Genomic DNA, 26,044 nt, shown 5'->3' with positions numbered 1-26,044 from the left:
CTATCTCTCTCTCTCTCTCTCTCTCTCTCTCTCTCCCCCCCTCTCTCTCTCTCTCTCTCTCTCTCTCTCTCTGTCTACCAGTCGCAGACTGTGTGGACTGACTGTCACTCAAAGTGCTTATGGGCGGAGCCAGGCCATAACAGCCTGAAATCTTGAAGCTGAAAAATGATGGTTTTGAGTACTTGATTAGAAATATAAAACAATGCATTTAAAAAAAGAAAAACTTACAGATGTCTTCAATACACTCACAGGAATTGTGTAAAGTTGCCCAAATAGTGCTAGGAATAGCAGTACATGTCCCCTTTAACGTTTCCCTCGCGTTAGCATTAGCGTTAGCTAACGTCATAGCTAGATCTGTGGTGTCGGCTGGATGACGTTGGCTTCGCTATCTATATGGCGTTGGCAGGCGGGGCTGGCGTTGTCCAGTTGACATTACAGATCATGATGGCTATGATAGCGTTAGCTAAAGCTACTGCATATTATCGATGCAACTCTATTAGACTGAGGTAGTGTCGAGAAAGTACCACGCGCTAAATCGTCCCCGCAACCTATAGACAGTTCCAACTTCAGTGTGTGAATTACATTAATCCACCACAGTTTCACCCTGACAAAGAAAATACTCATGTGATCTGTATATGTTTATGTCTAAATAAAATCAATCAATCAATAACAATTACAATTGGCCAGTTTCTGAAATTAAGGCCTGCCTCTTATATAAGCCTCTCTCTAAAGGCCTGGTGCTCTTTGCAGCTGAGGTAAATACAAGACCCATCCAATATTAGAGGATTTACGGTATTCACTTTAGTTTAATACATGAGGCATTGTCTAACGTTATCTAGCTGGCTAGCTACTGATAGCTCCTGATATCAACGTCTGATATCATCATTGTGGCATTCGTTTTCGCAGTTGTTAGCTATCGTTGTTCTGTGAGCTAACGTTAGCTACCTAGCTAACGTTACTGTTTAAACAAAATGACAGAGTAAACTATTCACTTTAGTTTAATACATGAGGCGTTGTCTAACGTTATCTAGCCAGCTAGCAGTAGCTACAGATGGCTCCTGATATCAATGTCTTATAACATAATTGACAGCATTCGTTTTTGCAGCTGTTGGCTAATTAGCTATCGTGCTTCATAGCTGTAACTTAACACTGAGAACATCTTATAAGTTTCAGTTCATAGGAAAATACTTTGACTATAATGGTCAGAAGTAAATTAACTTAGATACTGTTATGCTTAACACCCAGTACTATTCACGTTACTTAATTTCTAAGATTAGATTAGATAATTTAGACCGGACTTTGAGAATGCCTGTGTTAGACCTACAGTATAATACTGCCAGCTGCTATACGAAAACCAAAAACAATCGTTATCGGCAGTGTATCGGTAGTAGACGGTATCGGTGGCAAAAAACGTGATCGAGGCATCCCTAGTGGTAACGTGAGGCACTGAACCTAATGTCCATTAAAACCAGAATGATCTCATTTCCAGAGTAATTTAGCCAACAGATAAATGTATACATGAGATTTCTTAAAACAGCTTGGAAGGTATTGACACGTGCAGCCATGAAGATTTCACTTTCACTACACCATCTAGGTATTTTAAGTAATATTCTCATGGCATCATTATAAGCTACTTGAAGTCTCTGCAAACGTATCCAGTATCCAATCCAAGCCCTTACTTTTACTAAACAATACAGACTTATGCCTACAGACAATACCTCGGCTTACAATGCCGGGCTTGTGACAGGCAACATGAATGAACACAAGGCGGCGAGATACAATGTAAGGAGGACAGTAATAGAGGCAAAACGGCGCTACAGGGATAAAGTTGAACTTCAGTTTGAACAGGCTGATTGGATGACGACACCGTAGTGGTGGGCCTGATCTCTGCAAACGATGAGAGGGCCTACCTGGAAGAGGTAGAGAATCTGGCGTGGTGGTGTCAGGAGAACTGCCTCTCCCTGAACGTCAGCAAAACAAAAGAGATGATTGTGGACTTTAGGAGGTCGGGGGTCAGGGACTACAGCCCCCTCAGCATCGACGGGGCACGAGAGAGTGAACAGTTTTAAGTACCTCGGAGTCCACATATCCGAGGACTTGACATGGACCACACACATTGACCGTGTAGTCAAGAAGGCACGGCAACGCCTCTACTTCCTTAGGCGCCTAAGGAAGTTCAAAGTGAGTCAGAAGATCCTTAACACTTTGAGTGCCAACGACGAGATTTCTCGTCCTAACTCGCCATGCGTTGAGTGCCAATGATGAGTTTTCTCGTTATTTAATCGTTATTTCTTTTATTAGCGATATCCATTCATTTTTCATCCATCCAGCCTGTCGTTAGCATTGGGAATGGCTCTGAGCTCGAAAAGGGCAAATACCGCCGCCTATCGTCTCCCGGATGGTAATGCACATCATTGGATTGGATTGAGTGGCCATGTGCATCAGAAAAAGGGTCCAGGGTTTCCCCATCTCTGGCAAGCAGTGTCTGTTGCCACATTCACTGGGGAGGCTCGGAGCAGCTTTTGATTATGTGTTTCGGACTATAACGTTGGATCAATAAACGCGATCAATATTTGGAATGGCGATCATGAATTGGATTAATCTTTTTGCAGAACATCTGATCTGAGGTAAGGACTCTATGTTACCAGTTTTGGGGTAATCCGATGTTTTTTCACATCGGTCACAACGTGTGTGTGTGTGTGTGCGTGTATGACGTTAGCGCTGACCAGGTCATGGATAATAGATTTTTCAGCCCGCTTCTCTAGCGTGCATAAGTACACATACTATCGATAATCTAGCGTTTATTTGAAAACGATTCATAAATCAGCCGAAAAATTACAACGTGTTTTGTGTATTCCACTAAAGGGCTATTATCGCGGAATTTCTCTGAAATTACTAGAACTCTCAGAAACTATACTCGTATTCAAAAAACAATCCGTTTCGTACATGTTGACTGCAAGCAAGTCATTGATAAGCGAGTTTTTTTTTTAGACCCATAGCCATAATTTAAGATATAGTTTAAGCATTCGCAAATATCCCCGACCTCCCATTGACTAAAGCGCTGGCACTCAAGCGGTTATCTGGGCAAAGGGGCGTGGCACCCAATGTGTTAAGAACTTCTACTCATGCACAATAGAGAGCATCCTGACTGGCAATATCACCTCCTGGTTTGGGAATAGCACCGCACAAGACCGTAGAAGACTTCAGAGTGGCCCGTTCAGCCGAACGCACAATTGGAGGTGGGCTTCCCACTCTCAAAGACATTTACAACAAGCGTTGCATGGGTAAGGCTAAGAGAATAATCAAAGACTCTAGTCACCCAAACAACTGTCTCATGGCAAGCACAGAGAGACTCAGAAGGAGCTTCTATCCCCAGGCCATCAGGATGCTCAATGACAATAACACTATGTAACAAACCATCAAATACACTCACAGCACAAATCCACACGCACACACTCACTTTAAATAAACAACTCACTGTAGCACCCACTTTACCCACTTTATATTTATTGGTAAAGAGATTTGCACTACAACTCATACCTCATTGCACCTTACCCTAAGTTGTACCTCATCCCATTTCTGCATTGTACTGTATATTGTATTGTAACTCAGTTACTCATTTTTGTCTACTCTGTATTGTATATACGGTATGTATATTGAACACTTTTGTTTTGAACACTTTTGTTTACACTTGTTACGTACTTGACTTCTATTTTATACTTATCTATTTAATTTTGTATCTAGCACACTCAGGAGCAGAACAGAAAAAAGCATTTAATATAAAAGTATTCTGTATTTTTGTATGACAACTAATAAAGAAACTTGAACTTGAGACTTAGGCCACTTAGTTTTAGGTAATAAATCGACAAAAATACTTGAGCTCTTAAACCATATTTCTCCATTTAGAAAGAGCTTACAACCTTTTATGTGAAACAAAGACAGAAAATCATGTCATGTTGCTTTGATATCCGACATGTTAGATGTGACTTTTGATTTTAGTATTAAAGGTTTTTGTGTTTTTGTTTTGGTGAAAATAAGATTCTTCGACTGGAACGTTGCCATAACAATGAACTGCTGTGCCTTTTGTTTTCTATTTCTAGGGGTATTTGTTTGAGGTTTATGGCACAAAGATGACATTGTTTCACAAGGATTTCCTTTGTTTGGGGCTCTTGCGTCTATGAAGGATGAGCCGGTTGTTTTCTATTTCAACACATGAGGGCAGCATTATACTTTGAGACCAATTATGTGTAACTGACAACAGTAACCAGTAAAACATGTGATGCAGCTGATGCCTCTGTTAGGACGGTGGGGTTACAGTGAGGTATGTGTTGGAGCCGGCTGGCTTGAAACTGCTCCATTGCTAACCTTGCTAAGTATTAACGTATCTGCAAACCATTGAGTCCCATTATTATAATCTCTCAGGCAACTGTTTTTTATGAGGAACCACTGGTTCATAGTTAAATAAAGTGAGATGAGGCAAGGGAGCGATTCCAGGAAACAAGATTTCATCCAGTAATTTACCTGATAACTGTGAAAAGGTTTTGCTTGTATCTTAAAGATGCAGTGCGTAATGGAAAATAAAGTGGTGTTTTTCAATATTCTTTTAACAGAAGGTATGTTGATGTAAAATTACCCAAAATGTTGTTGTGAAAATGACTAAATCCCTTTGATCTCTATCCCCATGGATATCAACAAAACAAAGCCATTTCAGATATCCAATCGGCTTCCTCTGAAATATCTAGCTGAGAGTGAGAGGACACAGTGCTCCCAAAGGTTCTCACAGGCACCACTTGGGGCTTTGAGGCACCCATAGGAGGGAATCTTAGAGGAACTCCTCCCCCTCAGCCTACTGAGAGTTGACTGCTCAGAGAGGGTGCACTAAAACACGTATAACACTAAAGTGCATTAAAACACGTTTAAATTATTCATCTGAAGCTGAAAATAACGGTACTCAACATTAACAGTCCACGATAAGCAATTTATGACTGAATTAAAACATCACTGTGCTGAATCTTTAATGTTTTGGATTTGGATGTATTTGAGTTATTAAGTTAAAGGACAGTTTCACTTTCTTTTTTAAAACCCAGGCCCTATTTAAACATTGTCTGGCTACTACTCTACTACTACTACTACTACTATCTACTGAGAAAATATTAAACCGTTCATTGTATCAAACATTATAATGACATCCATTGGCCAGTGCTATCTAATTTTCCAAGCTACATGCATAACCAGTCATAACCTTTGATACAATGTACAGTTTGCAACCATTTCCTCAGTAAAACGTATGAAGACGCATCCGATTGTACTGTAAGCTTCACATGCGTAACATTTTGCTCCATTCCCATAGTCCATTGTATTGGAGCCTGGTGAGAGGGTGCAGCACAGTGCCAAGTTTCTCAATACTAAAGTGATGGGTGAAAGGATGGCATGGACTAGTGAACATGCCAGACACTTAAAATATACAGTTTAAATAGGGCCTGGGTTAAAGAAAACCATAACCTATCATTTTATGGGTGTCAATCAGTCACACCTATTGATGACTACTAATTATGAACAGAATTTTAGAGGTGCTTTATGCTATAATGTTGATTATTGAAATGCCCTTCAGATTGGCAGAGGGGGAAACCAAGCCAAGTTACCTGCACACCTGTCATCAAACTAACCTATTTTTGGTTTACAGTTTAATTATGCCACCTCCTGTCAGTTCATACTACAAAAATCATATAGGGATGGCTAGTGTGACGTCACAAATTACTTCTGTGTCCACTAGCATGTTTAGTCTAATGCGGCCAATGTAAACAGCAATGGCTACAGCCCAGGAGCCAGTCACCCTTTTTACTGTGACATCCTACTTCACTGACTTCTCAAAGTCTGTGAAAAAGGGTATCGACTCATTAAAAAAAAAAAAAAAAAAACGGAGGAAAGCGGTAGTAAGAGACTGTTTTGTTGACAATTTCTATTGCTGCAACACGGGACACAGCACTGCACCATTTTACTGCCTTTGAATATCCCGTCTGGAAGCAACAGGACACGGAAGTGGCGTTTTGGAATATTATGACGTAGCGCCTAGCCATCCAATAGTCGTACTGTGTTCTGCAAGTAAAATAAATGATTGTTTTGTGCTTGACAGATACCTGCAGCTTCTAGATGGAAAGGTTCTATATCCCTGTCTCGTGGATGCAGATGGTCAAGTGATCTCTTTTCCGCCAATCACCAATAGCGAGAAAACCAAGGTGTGTGTCATTGTTCTTGGTCTGAGAAAGGACAGATGTCTCTCTTCACAGGTCATTGCCTAAGTCACACACAATAGTTAACCCTTTCCTGTCTGTAGTGTGATAGTAAAGGGTTAACCTTCTGTAGTGTGGTAGTGAAAGGGTTAACCCTTTGCTGTGCAGCAGTGAAAGGGTTAACCTGCATTGTCTCAGTGAAAGGGTTAACCATTCAGTAGTGTGGCAGTGAAAGTGTTAAGCAGTCGATAATGGAGCCCAGTCAGTTTAATGACATGGCTAGCAAGCATTCAATAATGTAACACAAGATCCAACTAGTCTCTGTTATTGTGACTAGCTTATCCTCACAAAGAGTAGATAGAAAATTAAGTGACTTGACGGATAACTAACGTTCACTTTAGCTACTACTAACATACTTTCTTCATGGACTTTGTAACATCCTTGGAACATTGATTTAATGTTTAATGTTAAATTGTATTGCCTTCCTAATCATACAATGATTCCCTCCTGTCATAAATGAAACCTCTGCTTCAAAGTTAATCTTTAGACTATAATCTGAACAAGGAATGCTGATTGAACCAGAATGCAAGATCTGGTTGTGATACAGTTGAGAGCGACAAAGATGTCTATGAACCCGATGATCTTTCCTATCTTATTTTCCAGTTAAATGTCCTTTTTCTCTAAATGCATTTATTTTGACTCATTGTAATCAAGACATGTCTATTACACATTGGATATACAAGTGTTTGCGCCCCCAGTGGTTCTCAAAGTGGGGTCTCTGGGTGCTGGAGGGGGTTCCAGGGGGGGTCCCCAGGCAAAAGGGGGAATATGAATTAATTTCACTAATATATTCTTCACTAGAAGTTAGTACAGTGAGAGGGTGTATAAGAATGACTATTCTACTCTATCTCTCCACCTACAGTATAGACGGATATAGTTGTGGAATTTTGGATTAAATCATTGTTATCAAATATCTTGTCAGGCGGCCGTCCAGCGACGAAATCTTATCAAATAGGGGTCCTTGGCCAATTACGTATCAATTTGGGGGTCCTTGCCATGAAAAGGTTTGGGAACCACTGCTTAAAACTATTTCGCATTTACATTCTAACCTGTTCACATGACCTTAACTCTTTGGGCGCCACACACTTTCCCCATCTGTACCACCTGGCGCCATCGTTATTGACCATTTTAGCGATATTTGCAGACCAGACCCATCGTGTGTTCTGTATTATAGCTATTGTTAGATTTCGATCAATCAGCCAGTATCACCTCTTCATCTGTTCGCTTGTGTTATCACCTCTTCATCCGTTGACTCTGCGTTGTGTTTGATCTCTCCGACGTCTCCTCATACTGGCTGCACAATCTTTGTCATTCCCCTTTAATGCAATCCGTAAACGTAATAATTCACACCGTCAGCGTAGTACCTTTCTCGAAAACGTTGTTTATTACATAAACAAAAGCCTCAGATGTTACGCATTTCGTATTGTCCTTGAGAAAGTCTTTGGGAACTAAATCTAGTATTCTATCGTCTCTTCTGCTGTTCAGTCCAATGGTGGCTAAGGCCTTGTCGTTAGCCAAAACCCTTCTCCCGTTAGCCGAAGCTAATGATGATGTGTCATCTCCCCTCCCCCACCGGCGAGGGTGAGAGAGAGATGAACGTCTCTGATCCACGTCCGCTCGCGTCAGCTTCGTGTCTAGATAGTTTCTCTTAGTCTGCCCTTACCCGGAAGAAACCTTAGTTATATGATCTTCGTCATAGCAATGACGGCCTCGCCCCTCTTCTGGTTGCCATGTGACGCGCTGTCACGGTAACTGTTTTTAACCTTTAACACACATTAAAAACGTCTGTTTCATTAATGTCAAACTCTCTCTGCCCATTCTGCCTGCTGCTGTTATCAGTTGTTTGTGCTGATGGAATGCAGACACCCTGCTCGCTGCTACAACACTGACTCCTGCTTGATTCTCTCTACCGTCCTCCTCCATGTACACCTACCTTTCTGACCTAGCACCATTAGATGCTGTCACCCACCGATATATATATATATATATATCCTAGACAATAGTATGGCTCATTTGACAGGCATTGTTCATAGTCCATTACTGACTAATCAGTTCATTTCTACACACTAGTTTGTGCGCTATTACACGCTAAACATCACCCCTTTTCCAAAATAATCCAGTCTTTTTCCATAGATCGCGAGATATGATGCAATAAGCCCAAATCGTTCTGGTTGATCGCCTGAAACCCCAAATACTCCCAAATCAAAGGTATATACCATGTACATAACATGTGCCTTCACAAAATAATCAAGGGGTCGTTTCAACTACAAACTGCGATTGTGTTTGTCAAGCATGTTTTACGTCACGTAAAACACGACACTGTGATCGTTACAAAAACATGTTTCAGGTTCGGTAAAATAGACATAGAATATACCTTACCTTAGCCAGAAGGTATTCCAAAAAGAATAATTCCCAGTGATCACATCGCGATTACCCGTGTATATGTCTATACTTGTGTATACGGGAAATAGGCTTCAGGCAAAAAAATCTCTAGGCGGTCGCTCTGTCTCCGAGGAGGAGGAGCCCTTGTAAAAAGAAAAGGTGTATCCACACCAAGCCATTCCAGTTTAAAAGGTAGGTGATACTGCCACCTGGTGAGATTTGATCGTCATTGCAATTCCAACATAGGCAGATGAGCCAGGGAGACATAGAGGGCTCAAAGGAACAGGGATAAAAGGAAAATATCAAAGGATCAAAACCAGAGTATACTCAGGTTTTGGCGCTCAACGGTTGGTGAGATAACCCGACTATACTCGGGTATGGCGCCCAATGAGTTAAAGGGGACATTTTATGGAAAATGTTTTTTTTGCATGGTCGTAATATGGATTTTCTAGTGATGCACCGATGTGAAAATTGTGGCCGATACCTATAACCGATATTAATATTGCTGTTCTGGCCGATACCGATATTTATCGATGTCGATATCTCTGTATAGAAAACACTTTTTTATGATAATCAAATAAAGAGCTATTTTTTTTATACTTTTGTAACTTATTTTCAGAAATGAAAATATTTTGAAACTATTTAAGGCCAAAACATGTAAAAAGGAAAGAAAATATTAAAAAAATAAATATATATATTTTTTAATTGGCCTATATCGGCCCTATCTTGATATCGGACCGATACCGATGTGTAAAAAAACTGCCATATCGGCCGATATTATATCTGCGGCCGATATATCGTGCATCACTAGATTTGGCAGAAAATTACGTGCTGGGAAAAACTATAAAATGTTACATACATAATTACGTACGAAAATGAGGTACTCCTTGCTGTTTGGCCAGAGTTTGAAAGTCTTCAGATTAACAAGGGGACACAAGCCAATGAAGTGGCTTTAATGAATCAATTAGCTGTGCTTTTTGGAGCCTGGATATTCATTTTGGAACAAAACATTTTGTGCAAAGACAAATGTATTTGTCTCAATGACTTGTTAATAAAAATAGATACATAATAATACATATTGCTTAATTGCTTATTACAGATCCAGAGGACGACCAAAGAGTTGTTCTTGGAGGTGACCAGCTCAACCAACCTGCAGACCTGTAAGGATGTCATGGACGCTCTCATTGTGGTAAACTTCACTTTTTCTTTTCTCATTCGTCTGTATACTGACGATACAACTTTTGCCGTTGCAAAATTGCATTGGTTCTTATTTGAAACCACATTGAGTTATCCACCCCTTCTGTAGTGAACATGTCCTTGCGTCATCCGAATGGTAGAAAAGTGTAGAGTAGGGGCGCTCCAGTAGCACACCACATAGCGCGCTGAGTCGCGAAGCGGTCGTCCCGGGTTCGTTTCCCAGTCCCAGCGACCATTTGCCGCATGTCTTCCCTACCTCTCCTGCCGGTCTCCCTCTCTCCCTCGATCGATCCTGCGTGGCCAGAAAAAGCTGAAAATGCTATAAATTAAAAATTAAAAAAGCGTCGAGTAACATCCAAAAATGTCAAATCAAAGTGTATTAGTAATATTGCTCCGAGCCTACCTATAAAGAGTGGATGCATTTTTTACTAATATGTTACTGTCTGTTAGCTGTAAGCCGTAAGTTGTTGTTTCTGCAAAACGTGATTATGACACGTTCTAATTTTAAAACAAACTAAAGGACAGCAATATATTCTGTCTGTTCTATCTCCATTTTGTACCTCTTCTATTGTTCAGTGCTTTTTAAATACTACAATACATTTATGCCATTGTAACATATCATTAATATAACCATTGTAGTAGGGCTGCTTGAGTATGGTAAAAAAATAAATAATCATAATTACGATTATTAACTCATTCAGCGCCAGCTATTAGACGGGGCCCGTCGTAACAATGCCACGCTTTAAAAGATAGGAGTGCGTCACCTTGTTTGTAGAGCTATAACTGTATTCTATATTATAGCTATGAATACAATACTATGGCCCATTTGACATCAGTATGTGAAAAAGAATTAATTTTTTCATCCATACGTTCAACACCAGAGACAATTTAAGAGCAATGCAGCACAATAACCGTTTTATCTCGATTATCTTGTTTTCATGATCGTGGGAAGCCAAAATCCTAATTTAATATATCTAGATTAATATAATCTAGATTAATCGCCCAGCCCTACATTGTAGCATATCATTCATATATAACAAGATTTGAGCACAATTCTATTCTCAGTCTTGACATTTATCAGTTTTAGTCTTGGATATTTCTTGACCCATGACTCGATCTTGATGAAGATAAAGTCTTTCATGCTGATAACGTGACAGGTGTACCGGACAGAACAGACGAGACACTCGCAACATTGTGAGAGGTGTTACGACACGCAGGGCATCAAGACATGGCGTGCTCCTTTTGATGTGTTAAAAAACCCAGCTCCCCTCTCCTCGCTTCCTGCGACCTGGGCCGGCAGTGGAAGAAGTGAGCTCATCGTCCCTGACTGGTCCCGGTGGTGTTCAGTGTCAGCGACTCTAAACACGTGGTGGCTCACAATACTGCCACTGGAACTCTAGAGCCACATGCACGTTTTTGTTTACAGCGTCCAGACAAAGCGAGGGACACGGATGTTATCTAGACTCGTACCTTGTGCCTGCAGTTTTGGGTGCATTTTTGGTTATTTAAAAAAAATTATGAGGGCCCATTTCAACTTTGGGGATTAGCAACGTCAGAAGTTGCGGTTATTAAAGTTTTCTTTTAATTTGGGTTGTGTTGTTGAAGGTAGAATCTCTGCAATACCGTCAAATAGCCCTTGGTGTTGCACTTTGTTTAAATCTTTTGTTTTGGTCTGACTGATTATTATGGATTGGAGTTGAGTGGGGATAGTGAAGGGATTGCTATTGCTGGCCACACCTCAGTTTCTGGCGAAGTCTGAAGAAATTCACAGTTGTAATATGGTTTATACATTATAATGTAACTTATTATAGTGTGCATTTCTCCAGACCTCTCTTGGGAGAACCTGAGGTAGCCAGCAGTAGCAACCCCTCCATCTATCCCCGCTCAACTCAAACATACACATCAGACCAAAACTAAAAGAAATTTCAACAAAGTAAGTGTAAAGTACCGTACTTTTCGGACTATAAGCCGCGGCTTTCCCCCCCATTTTTCGACCCTGCGGCTTATATAACGGTGCGGCTTATATGTGACTCGACGTGACCAAATCCGAAAATGTAAAAATCTAAATATTGCTTTTTTGACTGCATTGAAATGTTATTTATCTGTTCTCTTATTTGCTAAACTTAATACAACTTGTAAATGAGTTAATTCTTGTTATTTGTCCGACAGTATTGTGTCCCAATGCTAATTACATATGGTAATTAAACATTAAAACACCTGCGGCTTATAGTCCAGTGCGGCTTATATATGTACACATCATTCAATTTAGCTGCTGCGGCTTATAGTCAGGTGCGGCTTATAGTGCGAAAAGTACGGTAAAAGTAACACCAAGCAGGGCTTTTTTGCCTAGAGGTCGCTCCTTGACGACATTAAAGATTCTACCGTTAACTAGAACATGTCTGATCATTGAGAAAGTAACCAACTACAATTGCTAATTCCCAGCTTAGTCCCTTTCTCCACTTGATTATATCTTAATTAGATTAGTCGCAAAGGACAACTAGGTGGCAATTAGATGACAATAAGATTGCAGTCACAGAGGACAATGTGACTTGAAAGACAACTCTTGGGGGTTAGGTTTGCACGGCTGAGAAGCTACTTCCTGCTGTCGCTTACCTAAAATTACCACAATCTCCCGGGCGGATCACATACCTCACCACTGAATATTTTAACACTACAAAAACCTGAGGACTCATCTGGGAGAGAACTTATAAGGCATTACGAAGATCACAGAGTACATTATGAGTGCATTGGAATGATTATAATCAGTAAATCAGAGCATGATATAATATTCAATAAAACAAACTCTTAATAAAGGGGCACTTCACCAAAAAACAATGGTGATTTATTTGGCACATAATCTCGCACATATCCCAAAACTGTTCAGCACACATTAATTTAGTTTGACAGCTATTGAGTTTAAATATGTTCTCTAGTGATGTCATTGAAGGACATTGAATCCTTGTGTTGTTTTGATTACAGCCCAATGAAATGATGTAGATGAAAATAAAAAAAATGCAATATGGGTCGCTTACCCCCCCCCGTATTATTTCATTAAGCTGTACACAACACAAGGATTCGGTGTCCTCCGATGACATCACTGGAGAGCATATTCAAACTCATTAGCTCTCAATAACTGTCACAACTAAATTAATGTGTGCAAAACTGTTTTGGGATATGTCTGGCAAAATAATTATAATGTATTTTAATACCATCGTCATACTGCATCACGATAGTGGAATAGTGTGATTGTGTAATACATTTAATAATACACATAACATGCTTATGCTGCCTTACAACGCACTTAAAGTCAAGTGATGCCTTTGTTTATACCACCATACGGTGTATCTCCCAATATAATATTTAATAGGTATTTCCCTGTTCTCCACAGAAAATGGCAGAGCTGAACAAGTTCACTGCTGAACACAAGGAGGAGGCGGGGTCAGGGGGGGAGGGGGACGGGCCCCCAGAGCCGGTCGCCGACGGCAACGCCTCAGGGGAACTCATCGTCCAGCAGGTTCGCACTGTTGACGCAGACGGCAACCTCAAGGTGGTCTATCCCTCCAAGACTGACCTGTCCCAAGATGTCAGTAACTTGACAGTCATTTGGTAGTCGTACCATCAAAAACCTCTCATGCTTACAGTCATTCTCACTTAACCCTTTCACTGCCACACGACAGAAGGTTAACCCTTTACTATTTACGGTGACCGTCGGTTGTGTGATAGTAAAGGGTTAACCTTCTGTCGTGTGGCAGTGAAAGGGTTAACCGGCTGTCGTGTGACAGTGAAAGGGTTAACCTTCTGTGTATTGTCGCAGTGAAAGGGTTAAAAAAAAGATAACAAGTCGCACTAAATTAATCCTGCCAACAAAGAACCAAATTATATTTTGCATTATTTAGGATTATGACAAACCTGGTTATATTGGTGAACATGTATAATTCATTTATCATCCAGAAATGTCAAATGTGTTCATTCCAGGGTGGAAAAAAACGACTGAAGTTTGGTCAGGCAAATGTCAACTTAGTGAATTTAACAGACGTCTGAAGCACAGACAGTGTTTTATGCAGGATAACAGGTTTTGTTGGCATGTCCTCAAACACATTATAACCACAACATAACTTACTGTAAAATGACACAAGCTAAACAATACCAATGTTTTATATACTTTTTTTCAAGATGAAGGCATCTCGTGGCTTTGTTTTGTTTTGTTAATTTGACATGTATAGCCAATTTGTACTGTAGGTAGTGTGTTCTGGTTGCTAATCTGTAAGTATGGTAGTATGACAATTCATTTCCTCCCTCTATGCCAACAAATAATGACTTGACGAGTCTTTAAAATAAACCCTACTCAAAATACAAGAGGATGTTTTCTTTTATTAAGTTAGGTGCACATGGCTACTTGGTAGACTCCTATTTACACACTCACTGATGATGCACAGGCCCACATGTTCCGCATGCTATAACCAGGCCGAGGCGCGTGTGTTTGCACCGATGATTTAAAGAAATAATTTTATGAATGCTTTAAAGCCCATATTGGTGTGAAGGTCGTGGGGAAAGCTTTAGTTGTGATGAGTCCGCAGGATGCATGTGTCTTCACATAATCTGTGCCAAAGCTTGGGTATTCACAGGTTAACTAGAAAGGGTAGGGGGTACGGTTACATATCCGGTGTCTGCTCCGCCTCGGTCAGGAGGGTGCGCGTCTTGAAACAGGCGGGCAGTATAGAATAGCGGAGAGAGGCGGAAGCCATGCGTGTCCACGTGCGTCAAAAGACGGATTAGTCTGGCGGACACCAGGCGCAAGCTTTCATTTTACAGTAAGGTGACAATCTTTTGGGAGCGATGAAAAGCACCACCAGAGTCGTTCAAATGAAGCAGGCCTGGCTGGACTTAAAGAGGGACAGGTGGTCCACGTGGTCCGGGGCCACTGGCAAGAGGACCGCTCAGTTCTTCCAGATTAACGTCCAAAGGGTCGAAAGGCTGAGCATTGCGCGTGTGGAGATTGTGCCGACAATCGATAATTTTCGACCAACTGCAAAGTCAACCAACCCGGCAGACCTACTGACTTGTTCCAGACAGTTCCCAATTCAAGTCAAGCCGAGGCGCACCAGGACCGCCGTGGCTCCCCACAGCATCCTTTTGCCACCGATCACCGGTTCCAGACTCATCACTGGCCAGACGGAGCGAGACACTGGGCCGGTTAGCGCGGGGGGGTCGATCTTACCAAGAAACGGCAACGCGCGACTATTTGCTTCAAGTGTGATGAGAGAAAATCCAGTTTTCCGTGTGCCGGTGGCCCGGCGCGGGGAAGGCTCTCCACTGTTTCAAAAAGCTCATTTAGTAAGTGGATCTCGAGCAGCATTGAACAAAGGCTGCGTCCAGGATGCAGAGGCTTGCTCCAGACTCGCGAAGAGGACTCCTGGTGTGCAGCCAGCTGTGGCCTCGGTTCCAGCACCACCGGACCCTTCAATAACACAACAGAGGAACAATGCTACTAACCCCAGTGCCAATGACAGCGGAGTGATGACGGCCGACGGGATTAAACCCGAAGCCAGTCTCTGCAAAGTGAAACAACAAAGGGACTCGTCTTCTGACGACTCGGCTATTGAAACGCAATCTCAGTGCTCCGGGGACAAAGAGAGCCCGACGACGGGGAGGGCCTCACTTTGCCCTGAGGAAGACGGTGGATACTACACGGAACGGAGGATCGCAGAGTGGGTGCTGAGAGTAAACTCGAGTCTCTTCTCGAGCTCAAGTGATTATGAGGATCTGAACAGCTCGAGTACTGTGGAGGAGCAGGACACTGCAACCATTAAGATAATCTACGATGGAGATTGATCACCAGAATGCGAAATAAGTGGATCTGTAACCTGATAGGCATAGGCATGTTTTGGAAAAATCAAGTTCAGTTTTATTGACAAGACAAACTTAACATATCGTATTTACAAAATCTTTACATAGTTTCTAGTAGTCTTATCAAAAGAGTAGACTCCATAGACGGCACTGAAATTTGTTTGAATATCCAGGCTTTACACAAGGTCCTAGGAATGTACTCAACATACTTCATCTTTAATATATTTCTATAGAAATAGCTTAATGATGATTATTGCAAATGCAAAAATGAATTCTGAACTATCCTTGTTCGGACTTCCCCTTAAATACTACAAGATGCTGTATTTGTGATTGTTGATGATGGTTCCAGTAAGTAATCTGTGTGCTGTATACAATGCAGCATGGCTGACTTTGATCTTTTATCAACATTTTATATAACCTAACCACCATTTTAAATATTTGGGTTATGCAGATTTCCATCCATATTGTGTATACTTTATATAAGTCTTCCTTGCTGGGATCCTTGGTCAGCACCTATGGACGTAGTATCCAGTGATGTATCCTATCATGTAAATGGACACCATTGCAGCCATCGCTCCTGCCACCTTGAGCACAATTCCTGTGCTGCCAGTACACAATCTGTAGTAGAGCCTTTGAAAGAAAGAAAAGAAAGCTAGTGAGTAGGGTTGCAAACCTTCAGGAATATACAAAGGTGGAAACCTTCCATGGGTATTTAGATTAGATTCAAATGTATTGTACAAGCACAAGTACAGTACAACAAAAATAAGTTGGCATCTAACCAGAGTACAAAGGTAACAGTAAAGTGATTAAACTGGAATATATATAAATTAGTACTGCTGAGTAATAATGCTAATCTGATTTATGTACACTACAGTGTTACTGTTATTATGTACAGTGATACAGGTATGAATACACTACAATAGTAAGCCATACTGGCCAGCGGTACGTATGACTAATAAGAGTAGGTAATGTATATTTACAGATATAGATAGTAGATACAGGTATGTAAACAGGAATATATGCAGGTATATTCAGGCGGGTGTGGATAAATATATATATACGGTAAATATATATACGGTAGCCTATACAGTGTTATTGTACATGGCTATCATACAGAGTTATATGGGTAAACTATTTGAGGTAGGTAGTTATGATTACAGTGTAAGGCAGTTGTAGACAGTGAAGGCAATAGATGGGTATAAATTGATGGGATAGATGAGTATAGGCAACAGAGTTCAAAGGTCGAAGAGTTGGGTAACTAGGATGTAGGCAAAACAGGAAAATATGGGAATGAACGGAAATAAAATGTATTTGCAATGTAATATGTATTTACCATGTCATGCAGATAGAAACATGAGCCTTTGTGGTTCCACTGAGCCCAAATTGCAAATTGATTGATATAATAGGCAAATATATCTTTATAATAAAAAAAAATGTTTTAATACTTAAGGAATAAATTGTGTAAAGGTGAGACTCCATTGAGGTGAAAGGTCAAGGCACCCCTTTGAAAGCCGCCACGTCAATTCTTCACCATGTTTTAACTTTAACTTTGGAGAAATATTTAGTCCCTTTACAGGTAAGATTCTTCAAGGGCTCTAGTTTCACACAATGCCACTACTGTCACTAGTTGAGCCCGCTGCAGCCTCTGAAATAATAATGTCTTCCATTGATATTTTGTGTGTATGTTAAAGGAACACGCCAACATTTTGGGAAATTAGCTTACCGTCTTCTCCAGAGAGAGACAAGAAGATGGATACCAGTTTCCTCTCTGCGTTCAGTAGAAAGCTATCTGACTGCACGTTAGCCTAGCTTAGCACAATGAATGGAAGCGGACAGTGCCGGTTAGCCTTCTGGAGAGTTGTTAGTTGGACAATGCCTAGGCTAACCGGCACTGTCCGCTTCCATTCATTGGTAAGCTAATTTCCCAAAATGTTGGCGTGTTCTTTTTAGTTAAGTTAAGTGAAATAAGTTAACTTTCATGAAATTTAACGCAATACAACATTTCCACAATTCCCAAGCTGTAATTTTCCAGGAAATGTTTCTGACCCTTTGAAACCGTAGTAGTAGTGAGTCAACATTGCTTCACGGCCCAGTTTCACAACGTTACTACTGCTTTGCAGTTATCAGGAAGCTGTTAAGGAGCTACATTATAAACGGGTCAGAAGTCTTCTCCACACAGCACTGTGACAGGTAGAGGGGTGGAATTACTTTTTATTAAACGCTCATTCGTTTCTAGCACAAGTTAGGCTCCATGTGCCTACATCACAATGTATCTTTTAAAATCCCAAGTCATGTTTGTCGTGATGCAGAGTTAACTTTAACATTATAATGTGCTTCCTCTTCAAAAGTTGAACAAAATGATAAGAGTACGATTTTCTTTATTACATGTTTGTCTATATCAAGTTTTTTTTTGGCAGATGACATCATATTCTGTCCCTCAGCATTTCAAATGTTCACATCATAGCAAGCAAATGAGCACCAGAGGGACAGGAATTAAGATTATGTTGTCAGCCGGTCAAATATAGCTGTATAGACTGCTAATACAATAGCTGAAGAGAAATAAACTTGGACCCAAGCTGTTCCCCTAGCAATGGAATTCAAGGATGGGACACCAACACCAGTCAAATGCTGGTCTATTTTGTCTGTAGCTGGTAAGTTTGTCTACTCCTATAGATGTGTTGGCAGGTCAACAACCGGACTCCTTCCATACTAGAATAATGAAAGTGTAGTTATGCATCTACTAAGTTTTGCTGGCCTGTCCGGTAGGCCAGCAAGCAGCTAATGTGTAGTCTGATATTATTAAAGTCACATTCGTTTTCTTTTTATTAGGAATTTCTCTAAGGTTTTCATATCAAGAGGTGATGTAGGTAACTGACTCCATGGCTACATGTTAACTCTTACCCCCTGATGCCAGTCTGGGAGGCGCCCACATTCAGGTTGATGTTGTCCTCATTCCAGCGGTTGTATTGCGCGCCACCTTCACCAGCGGGAGTGTTGGGGGAGCTCATGTCGAGAGATCTGCTGATTATCCTCTCACTCTCTGCTTTGTCTTCGCTCCTTCCCTTCGCAACCTGGAATGATACAAAAATTATGTAAGTATACTAATAAGTAATGGTCGAGGTGTGACAAAATGTGTTTTTGTCTCCTTCCCTTGTTATACATAAGACCCCCAAACCCAGGTTTCCATTTGAAGGTTTTTTTTATCGATCGATTCAGCACTTCTCGTCAGCTGATGACAAACTTGTCAACAATCGACAACTGACAATCAGATTCACACGATGGGTTGAGTGAAGCAGAGTCGAGCTTGATTCACTCTGTTCAAAATAGACCCCGAAGTTGCAGTTGGAAAATAGTTCTGTTTATTTCCTCAAACCACAGTATTCATTCAAACATGTTTCTTAACAGGTTGATTGTATTATTACCATACTATTCCACTTTGTTGTTTTCAAGTATGTGGCACCACTTCCTGAAGATATAGAACTGAAAGTAGATTGAACTCTCCTGTTGAGCTTCGTGAAGAGAAAAAAAAAAGGCCAATGTTCAGTCTCCATTATCACTGCTCGAATAAACACAAGCGCTTCTCACCTGAATCAACCTGGAAGCGGTAGAGTCCAATCACAAATGCTGTGCTTTGGAGGACTGGTGGTGAACTGTGAGCAGAGCGGCATGCCTCTTGCTCTATATAGGCTCTGTGAGACCTTGGGCTCACAACGTGTCCAGTGAAGTCAGGCCAAACATATCATAAATCCACTGATTATATTCCAGTTATCCTGCATCCTTATGACTCTCTCCTCTGTGATAAAGTGCAATTATGTTCCCAGGACTATCTCCGGCTCCCGTAGGTTAGTACATAATATGAAATCATGCCAATGGGGGCCATGGACAACTCTTTTCTCTTAGTCAGTAACCAAAGAAGTAAGAATTGAACCTAAGAAGTAAGAATTGAACCTATGTTGTCATCAAGATGTAAAATCTATATGGGTATATTTTCTTGTCTTTATAACTTCATAGAAGATAGTACTACTATAGGTTAGGTTATTTGTGGTGTAAAAACTCACTGTGTAGAATGTGTGAGTCACCAGATATTACATATTAATCACTAGGGCTGCAACGATTAGTCGACTAATCGAAAAAATTATTGACAGATTAGTCGACTACCAAAATAGTTAGTTGCAGCCCTATTGATCACATCACAGGGTTCTCTTTACCACCATGTGAAGGAGGGGGCTCAGCTGCCACTACGTCATCACCGGTGTTTTGTTTTTCAGAAGTTTGTTACACCAAAAACTAAATGATCGCAGCCAGAGATGTCCCTACACTTTTGGGGGCCCAAGGTAAAGGGATCATTTGGGGGCTCTTCCCTATTACCTGAAATCTCTGCACCGGAGTGGTACAGCTGTTTTGACATAATAATTGAAATGATGTTTGACATAATTGTATTTATTTGTTTATTTGTCAGGGACTATACACAACATTACATTGCATCAGATTATAGCTACAATGCTAATTCTCCAACTGTAGTCCCTGGGCAGGGATTGATGATTTTGGAGGGGCCCTCTTTTAATTTATTTTATGTTTTCACCTTTTCTCCCATCCCCCAATTTTGTTATGCCATTGCCAAGGCCCCGGACCGCAACAGTCCAAGTCACGTCCAAGACCAGGTCCATTCGAGTTCGAATCAAAACCAACTCCAAGTCAAGCCTGAGTCCTAAACAAATGGATTCCTATGAAAGACTGTAATTAGATTATAATGTATTGTCAACATACAACAACGAAAAGAAGTTGGCATATTTTATACTGTTTATACTATTTTATACTGTCTGTGTTTAACAAATATATATATATATAAAAATTCTGTACTGTTTCTACTCTGCTCCTGTATTTGATTAGTTGTAGACAGTGTTTTCGCTGTATCTGTATTCCAATGTGGATTCGGCCATACATGGCAAATACAATCTGACTCTCTGATCTAACCAGAGTGCAAAGGTAACAATAAATGATTAAACTGGAATATATATAAATTAGTACTACTGAGTAATAATACTACTTATCTGATGTATGTACAGTGATACAGGTATGAATACACTGGTAGTAAGCCATACTGGCCAGTGATATAACTAGTTATGTTCTCCCCGTGCTAGCAAGGGTTCCCCCTCGATAAGAGAAACCCAATGGAAAAACATGCACAACCAACAGATCGCTGACGCTGTCACGTCCTTGACGAAGACGGGCAGGAGCACTTGGATTGGTCCCCGGGCGCGGCCCCTGGTCGACGCCCTGTCTGTTCCCGGCTACCCTTGGCGGGAAGGACGACGGGATGGGTCAAGTGCAGAGACTCAATCGCATCGGCGACTGAGAAAAAGACAATGCATGTGTGTGTCTGTGTGTGTATCCCAGTGTGTGTGCCACTCCCATTGCATGTCCAGTTCGTTGCATGCCGAATAAAGACCCCTAAAGAGGTCCTGCATTATTATTATTATTATAAAGTAGGTAAGGGATATATACAGATATATAGTATATACAGGTAAGTAAACGGGAACATATGCAGGTATATTTATACAGGTGTGGATAAGTATTTACAGTTTAAACGGTAAATATAAATACATATACACAGTAGTATACAATATAATGGGCAATACATAGTGTAGAGGTAATATGGAAGATATATATTTTTTTAAATAAAGATTCCGCATTCCATTGGTGCAAGACCAGAGCTAAGGGTACATTATGAAATATGTGAAGCTCATCAATCAGTCAAGCTAGATCAGGTATGTATCTTGCGCCTCTTTTGAAATGTCTGACAGGAGGGAACATAATGGTCCAATCCAATAGTGTCCAAGACCAAGTCCAAGTCAGAAATGGTAGGAGTCAAGTCTGAGGTGACAGAAAAGTGGATTTGACTTGACTTGATTTGGACTCCAGACTGTTTGTACCACAAGTACCACATCACTGAACTGCAGGAACTAAGCTTACCTAATGGAGTAGAATATGACGTTACAAATAATAACAGCAATATGCCCATAACTATCTATAGGGAGGTGTAGTCTGATGTCACTTTAGTTTGCCACGCGGTCCACCCGTATAGGGATTTATCATTGGGGAAATGTATTATCGGCTATTGTAATAATTCTGCCTCATGAACATTGGCAAGCTTTCCATTTTTGCATAAAACAATCACATAACCACTACACCATATGGCATGGACACACTCATGCTGAAAGAGATAAACTCCTCTATAGTGAAGTCACTGACCCATATAATCAATATGGGTTTCAATCAAGGGAGTTTTCCTAACCCATGGAAGCCTGCAGTTGTGGTCCCTTTATTTAAAAGTGGTGACCCTCTCATGACATCCAATTACAGACCCATCAGTATTTTACCCATAGCGTCCAAGGTGTTTGAAAAACTGATTGCCAAACAGGTCACTGATCATCTCAATAACAGCTCCTTACTGCACCCAATGCTATTTGGATTCAGGGCTAACCATTCAACAGAAACAGCAACATGCTTCTTTTTAGAGAGAGTCAAGGCTTCAATGGACAGGGGTGGGGTTGTGGGGGCTGTGTTTCTTGATCTAAGGAAAGCTTTTGACACTGTTAACCATACTATTCTACTCCAAAAGCTGGTCAATTTCAACTTCTCCATAGAGTTCCTCAACCTCTTCAAATCATACCTTTCATTCCTGTTCTGAAGGATCAGATTAAACCGAATATATATATTTATTTATATATATATATTTAATTGTATTTGTATATCCCCTGATATCCCTTGTATATTCCTTGTACAATATGCATTGAATATCCCTTCTAGTCTACTGAACATCCCATAATAGTCTCCATTCTACCATTGGACGAGACCTTGGTGCCAGGTCGCCATACCCCTCAGACCAGGTTCAATCGTACCGCTCAACATGTATGGACAAGTCCTAGTTCCGCGTAGGAATATGTCTACTGCACCACTAATGGTACTATTTGTTCATAGTGCGTATATATACTGCGCTATTAAAGTAGAGTTTTCTTTTAGTCCAGTTCCTTACCCTCCAACAGAGTGACAGACGCAAAAGCCTCCCCGCGAACCACGTGTGGGCAGTAAGGCCAATTCGGCCCAGTATCGGCATTGAGACATCGTGTATATTAATATTTGAATAGTCATATTTGGCACTATATCGTCGAGTTGGACGTATTCTATTAAGCTAATAATAGTCTATTCATATGTAGTGCCTCGTGCGGTAAGAGTTCTATAGTAATCAGCACCCCCATCGTTTCGGGCATCAGCTGGACGCTTATCCAGGGTGGTTGACCCCACGTGAAGCTGCACCCGAGGAGCTCCAGGCCAAAGAGCGAGTGGACCTGTATATTGGATTATTCTACCGACGACGGCTAGCCTTCCCCGGCTTGGATTATGCTTTGAGTACTTTGATTATTCTATGGATAAAGGCCAACACTGCGGTGTGTTGGAAATACCCCCCCCGGAGAGGACGACAGGTGAGAAGACGCTCTACACGACGAGGTCGCCTCACGTCTCTCCATCGTGGACCGGAGGACGCCGGCCACAGAGAGTCCAACTGCTTTCATCTGTGGATCGAGGATCGCTGGGCACCGGGTCGCACGACTGTGGGCTCTCCCAGGATACCCTCGGCCAGACGGGATACAGCCAGACTCTACCCCCCCCCTCCAGCTGTCCTACAAGCAGTCGGAACCTTCCCCTAGTGTATCCAGCTATATAATCATTCAAGTATCATTGCTATTGTTCCCTAAATATTCCAGGTTGTATATTTGCTTCCTGTGCAATCAGAGATTGGACATTCGATATTGATCTACCTACGAATACTCATTTGCCATAAAAGTGCATACTATTTCAAATCATAAATGTAATTAAGTGATCGTTGTACATACCTTTTGCTATGTATTATTATTAAACGCAGACTTTCGACTTGGTACATTTGTGTTGGATCCGTTTCATCAGGTGGGAGTGTTTATCATAATTATTTATACCTAGTACTGGGTGGCCAGAGTCTAAAGTACAAGAGGTAGTGGTAGTAAGTATCATATCTAACAATACAGTCAGGGAATTGTACCCCTCAGTTACAATTCCGTTCCCAACTTGTCAAAATTGAAAATCATAAATCTACTGCCATCTGTCTGTCAACTGGTGTCCCGCAGGGCTCTGTCTTGCATGGGTCCAATCCTGTTCAGCATACACATTAACGATTTGCCTTCTGTGTGTGGCCAATGTGATGTACTGATGTATGCTGATGATAGTGATCTTTACACACGGTAAAACCACAGAAGAGGTTGCAACTAAATTGTCTAATGTCATGGTGAATGTCACATCCTGGCTTAAGAACAGCTGTTTACAATTGAATGTCTCTAAGATTGTCTGTATGTTCTTCTCCAAGGGCCACAGAGAAGTTCCAGAGCAGGATATCTTCATCTCCGGTCAGAAATTACAGGTAGTATCAGAATATAAATACTTAGGATTACACATAGACCCAAACCTTATAGCTTCAAAAATTACATACAAAAAGTCTGCAATAAGGTAAAGTTCAGCCTATCAAACTTCAGGTACATAAGAAACTTCCTTTCAACCGAGGCAGCAAAGCTATATTTTCATTCAATGGTTCTTTCCCACATCACATACTGTTTGATAACCTGGTCCAATTCACATTCCACCATTCTGAAACCACTTCAATCACTATACAAACAAGCAATAAAAATTCTAGACAAGAAACCATTCAGGTACCATCATTGTCACATACTAAAAAAATATAATCTACTCAGTTGGGAAAACCTGACCCTATATCAAAACGTCTGTCTAGTTTAAAATAAAGTGTGGATTGGCTCCTCCTTTGTCCGGTTTCATCAACCTCAAGTCTGCCTCAACCAGGAACACTAGAGGTGCGGCAAGGGGGGACTGTACAATCCCTTTAAAAAAAGTGTATTTGGCCAGGCAGTCTTCTCATACAGAGCATCCCACCAATGGAACTCAATTCCTCAAACAATTAGAGTGTCCACATCATACCATTCATTCAAGTGCAGGGTTAGGGAATGGCTCATTGAAAACCAGAACTGTCAACACTGAGGTGTTTCTGTGTGTGTATGTGTCTGGGTCTCTTAATATGTCATGATGTGCTCTGTCCTTGTGTCCATGACTGTATTGTGACCTGTATCCCTACTATGTCTATGTGCTTTTGTTGTGTTTTTATTCTAATGTTATTTATCTTGATTTTATTCTGTTTTGATTGCTAACCCTTTTTTTACACAGGATTTTAGCCTGTACCTTCTGGCAGGGGGACTGCCAATGGAAATGAGCCTTTTGGCTCAAATTGGGTGCATTTACATCTGTAAAATGTTTTATTAATGTACACTGTCCCCCTTGAACAAATAAAGTAAACCTAAACCTAAGGAATAGCTTTGTTTTAATTCATACAATAAAAGTATCAATACTGCATGGCAATATATTTCTGTGGTTGTGCTGAAGGTCAATTTATCAGGTCAAAGATAGCAGTTCAGTGGACCATAAGTAGTTGATTGGCTGACAGTGGTGGAAGAAGTAGGCTACATAGTTCCTTTATTAAGTAAAAGTAGAAATACCCAGATAGAATAGTACTCTGGTAGAAGTAAAAGTCCTCTAGCCTACTAAAAATGATCCTTTTGATAGTACAATTATATAAGTATTTGGTATTGACTGTACTATCGTATCAAAAATAAAAGTACATATTATATATGATGTTTGTGCATTTCAGTACTTGGGAGCATTCAATTCTCGATCCATTGACCTCTAAGAGTTATGTTGTAGTGCTATGTGGTCCAGTTATGCTGGTTCTTATTACATCCACTTTAAGGTTGGCACGCTTAAAATGTGAAAGTATGTCATCTTTATCACATTATCCCAGGTTTTATATACAATACCCCTTCTAAATAACTAGTAACTGACGTGTTCAGATAAATGTAATGGAGCGAAAAGTACAATATTTCATTTCAAATGTAGTCGAGTAAAAAATTATTCCCTGAAATGGAAATACTCAAGTAAAGTACAAATACCTGCAAACTTACTTTCCACCAGTTAGCTAGAGTTAGTTAGAGATGATATTATTTAGACACTCTTTACCCTGCTAACCCTTGACTTGCACTGTGCAATATGCAGTTTTTCATAATCATTAACAAACAGTCCTTTATTGGGGAAAATTGGATCCCTGGAACACTGTTTGGAGATAGAACGTAACATGAAACGTTTGTTTCACTGTTGTTGTTTACAAGGGCACAGGGTCTGCATTTTTTGTTTACAGACATGTTAACAACTGTATCTAAAAACTGGACAGTTGATTG

The 26,044-nt window shown here is 40.7% G+C and overlaps 1 protein-coding gene across 1 annotated transcript in view; it reads left to right on the top strand.

The window, feature by feature from the left end:
* The window catches only part of lrrc47 (leucine rich repeat containing 47), a 36,970-nt gene extending 22,754 nt beyond the window's left edge, over window positions 1–14,216 (top strand). The window contains exons 5-7 of the mRNA XM_084332774.1: window positions 6,134–6,236; window positions 9,772–9,861; window positions 13,258–14,216. Of these exons, the coding sequence (XP_084188900.1) occupies window positions 6,134–6,236; window positions 9,772–9,861; window positions 13,258–13,479 (415 nt within the window). The 3' untranslated portion in view covers window positions 13,480–14,216. The remainder of the gene's footprint in view (window positions 1–6,133; window positions 6,237–9,771; window positions 9,862–13,257) is intronic.
* Window positions 14,217–26,044: the final 11,828 nt, after the last annotated feature.

Source organism: Notolepis coatsorum (genome assembly GCF_963971535.1).
Source record: "Notolepis coatsorum genome assembly, chromosome: 17".
In the NCBI taxonomy this organism is placed as follows: domain Eukaryota; kingdom Metazoa; phylum Chordata; class Actinopteri; order Aulopiformes; family Paralepididae; genus Notolepis; species Notolepis coatsorum.
The sequence above is the reverse complement of the archived record's forward strand: the minus strand, read 5'-3'. Positions and strand labels throughout refer to the sequence as shown.